The sequence below is a fragment of the Echinops telfairi genome, unplaced genomic scaffold (genome assembly GCF_000313985.2).
Source record: "Echinops telfairi isolate 266 unplaced genomic scaffold, ASM31398v2 ScPeMD7_2291;HRSCAF=2852, whole genome shotgun sequence".
Taxonomy (NCBI): Eukaryota; Metazoa; Chordata; class Mammalia; order Afrosoricida; family Tenrecidae; genus Echinops; species Echinops telfairi.
The window spans coordinates 748,157-751,046 of NW_022106189.1; the positions used below are offsets into that span (position 1 = coordinate 748,157).

At 55.4% G+C, this 2,890-nt stretch overlaps 1 protein-coding gene across 1 annotated transcript in view; it reads left to right on the forward strand.

Annotated features, from left to right (window-relative positions):
* Nucleotides 1–2,890, forward strand: part of PEPD (peptidase D) — a 152,914-nt gene that overhangs the window by 76,424 nt on the left and 73,600 nt on the right. Inside the window, exon 9 of the mRNA XM_004704914.2 lies at nucleotides 616–662. Coding sequence (XP_004704971.1) covers nucleotides 616–662 — 47 coding nt within the window. The remainder of the gene's footprint in view (nucleotides 1–615; nucleotides 663–2,890) is intronic.

Consider the following 2,890-nt stretch of genomic DNA (forward strand, 5'->3'; position numbering starts at 1 on the left):
CCCCCTCTCAATTCGCTGCCAACAACATTCCGCAAGATTCTGACTCATAGAGACCCTATACTGTATATAAGACAGGGCAGACCTGCCCCTGTGGGGTTCTGAAGCTTAACTCCGAACAGGAGTCGAAGGCCTCACCTTTCTCCTGAGGAGCAGCTGGTAGGTTCAAACTGCTGACCTTCTGGATTGCAGCCTATCTCGTAACCCTATGTCACCAGGGCTCCTTCTTACCGGTAGGAACCGACGGGAGCCGTTTAAGGCAAACAGAATCTCGTGTACAAGTTCATTTCCTTCATGTTTTTACACAAGTTGAACCAAGGCAAGCTTGGCCCCAGTAGTCATTTTAGCTTGTCCCCATCCCCATCCTCGGCGCCGTTACCACCATGTTCATCCCCCTGAGGAGAGAAGAACTCCACGGTGCTCTCAATAAACTACAGGTCTGGAGCCGGAAGAAAAACTCGTAATTTGTCACATCTCTGCTCCACTGTGTGCGGGTAACATCCATTCATTTATTTATTTAAAGAAGAGACTCCTTTGAACAGGTGTGCTGCATTATTTATGAGGCTGTGTTACTTATCTCCTTAATACAAATCTCTCTGCTTAATATCCGTCCTCCAGGTAATGAAGGCTGTAAAAGTGGGCATGAAAGAATATGAGATGGAAAGGTAAGCCGCTCGCTCCTCTGGGTAGAGATTAAATTGTAGCAAACAGTAATTTATGTTCCCTGCACGGGTAACAGATGAGGCGCTACCGCGGCCACACCGACCTTAGTGGGGATTAGGAGGGAGGCTCCGGGATCGGGAGGAGGGATTGGCAGCCACCTGCAGGGCTCTCCTGCTCTCTCTTGGCAGAACGTTTGATGCTAATGGTCTTCGATGACTTTTCCCAGTGGTTTTAGTGCCCCATCAGCTCACCCCTAGACTTTGTGGCCATCATTTGCAGGAAACTTTCCCAAGTAGCTGCTCTTGTGACTCTCTGAAAGCTGGTAGTAAAACAGCTGGCCATTTTGGATGTGTAAACACTGCCATTATGTCTGATGTGCTTGGGCGACTGGGTGGCGGGCTGGCTAAGTGGTCGGAAGTGCTCTGGAGAGCGACTTTGGCTGTCGGAGGCCCTCTGGGAACCCAGCCACTCTCAGTGCTGCTCTAGGGCTCAAAGGTCAGCAAACTCATGGGGTCAGCTGCCCACGGGGTGAGGAAGCCACTAGGGGAAGTCTCCATGGCCCTGGTGGGCTGCTTTCCCTCCTGAAGCCTGGGGCAGCATGCGCCATGGCAGGCCCTCCCACCAGTGACTACACCACCTCAAAGCTTCCTTGTGTGTGTGTTGGCAGGCTTGGGGAGGTTGCCCCCACCCCCTGGTACCCCTCGGTCCCCTCTTCCTCACCCGGCCTCAGAGGAGCTTGCTGCTGTTTCTCAGGTTGCTCTCCAAAGCCGAGCCTTCCAGAACACCACTCCTAGAATGCTGGCCTCACGTCCCCACCAGCCCTTGTAGCCCCGTCTTCCAGGCCAGGGCAGGAGTGCAGGGCTCCGCAGTGGGTTAGGGATAGGTTTGCTTTAAAGTCTAGGTCTGGAGTTCTAAACCCATGGGTGTCCATTGTTCCCTCCATGGGCACTGAGCAGGCCTGGTGGCCGTGGCAGCTCTGAAGGGGGCAATGTGGCCCAGCTTTGTTAGCCCTTGTCTGTTGTGTCTCCGAGGCACCTGGGGAAGGGCCCTCAGGTCTGTCCCAGCTGCCACTTCCATCATGCAATGTGGAGTCTCTGACCTGGTACCCCTAGCATCTCTGGCACCCTGAGGATTTAGGGCATGGATTGTTCAGAGCAGGACCAGACATGCCCCCCAGAAATTGGTCTCCAGTAGAGCCCGCCCTTAGTAACCCACAGCTGATGCCACAAATAAAGAGAACCAAGGGACTGGAGCGGAAATAACTTGTCCTCAGCGCCATGAGCCCTGCTCTCGGACACACTGTGCCCTAACTTCAGGAGTCCTGCCCCAGAGCAGCTCCCCAGCCTAGCACCACAACACGCTGCAGGCAGGCCTTGCTTTGCAGGGGTCTGCACCCACAACCTGAGCACCCCCCACCCTCACCTCTTACCCAGCACCTGCTTCCTCCTAGATCCTAGAAAATAGGCCTCTGTTTTCTTCTGATGGGAACCCCAATGTCAACAAGTAGAGTGAGCAAAAGAACCCCAGATCCTGCCAGGTCGTTTCTTTAGGTTTGAAGCAGGATGCACACTGAAACCATCCACCTGCTACACGGGGATGTACTATGCTGAGCTCTGGGGGGTGTTTGCCTTTGTGCTGCTCAGTGCCCTCTGTCCCCTCTGGAGCCCCACAGGGCACCTGGGGTGGGGGCGGAGCTCCAAGAAAGCAGCCTGAGAACTCAGTGAATGACTCTCAGGGACAGCACTGACTACCTCACTGCCAGCCGTGCTCCCTGCCCTGCACCCTGCCCTGTACCCACTGTGTGCCAGCCCTCCTGTGGCTGGGCCTAGGCTGTACAGCAGGGAGCCGGCTGGTCCGTGGGTCCCTGAGAGCTCAGTGCAGGCAGGGTCAGCCCTGGGGCCAAGCCCAGCCGAGTCAGCGATGAAGAGAACAAACACCAGAAGCCTGTACCGAGTGCTGGCCTTTGGGAGCAGAGCAGACCACTGACTCAGTGCCAGTGGGAAGCCGATTGATGGTCTGGGGAAGGACGGGCATCTTGAGGACCCCCTCCCTGCTCTTCCCATAGGCATCCACTGCCTGGAGGGGCCTCTGCTCCTTTATCAGTACAGCATCTGAGCCACACTGGGGGCAGGAAATCTGTGGGTGTTGGATGGATGGATGGAAACATGAATGGCTGAGTGGATGGATGGGTAGGTATTGGATAGATGGGTGGATGGCTGAGTGGATGGAT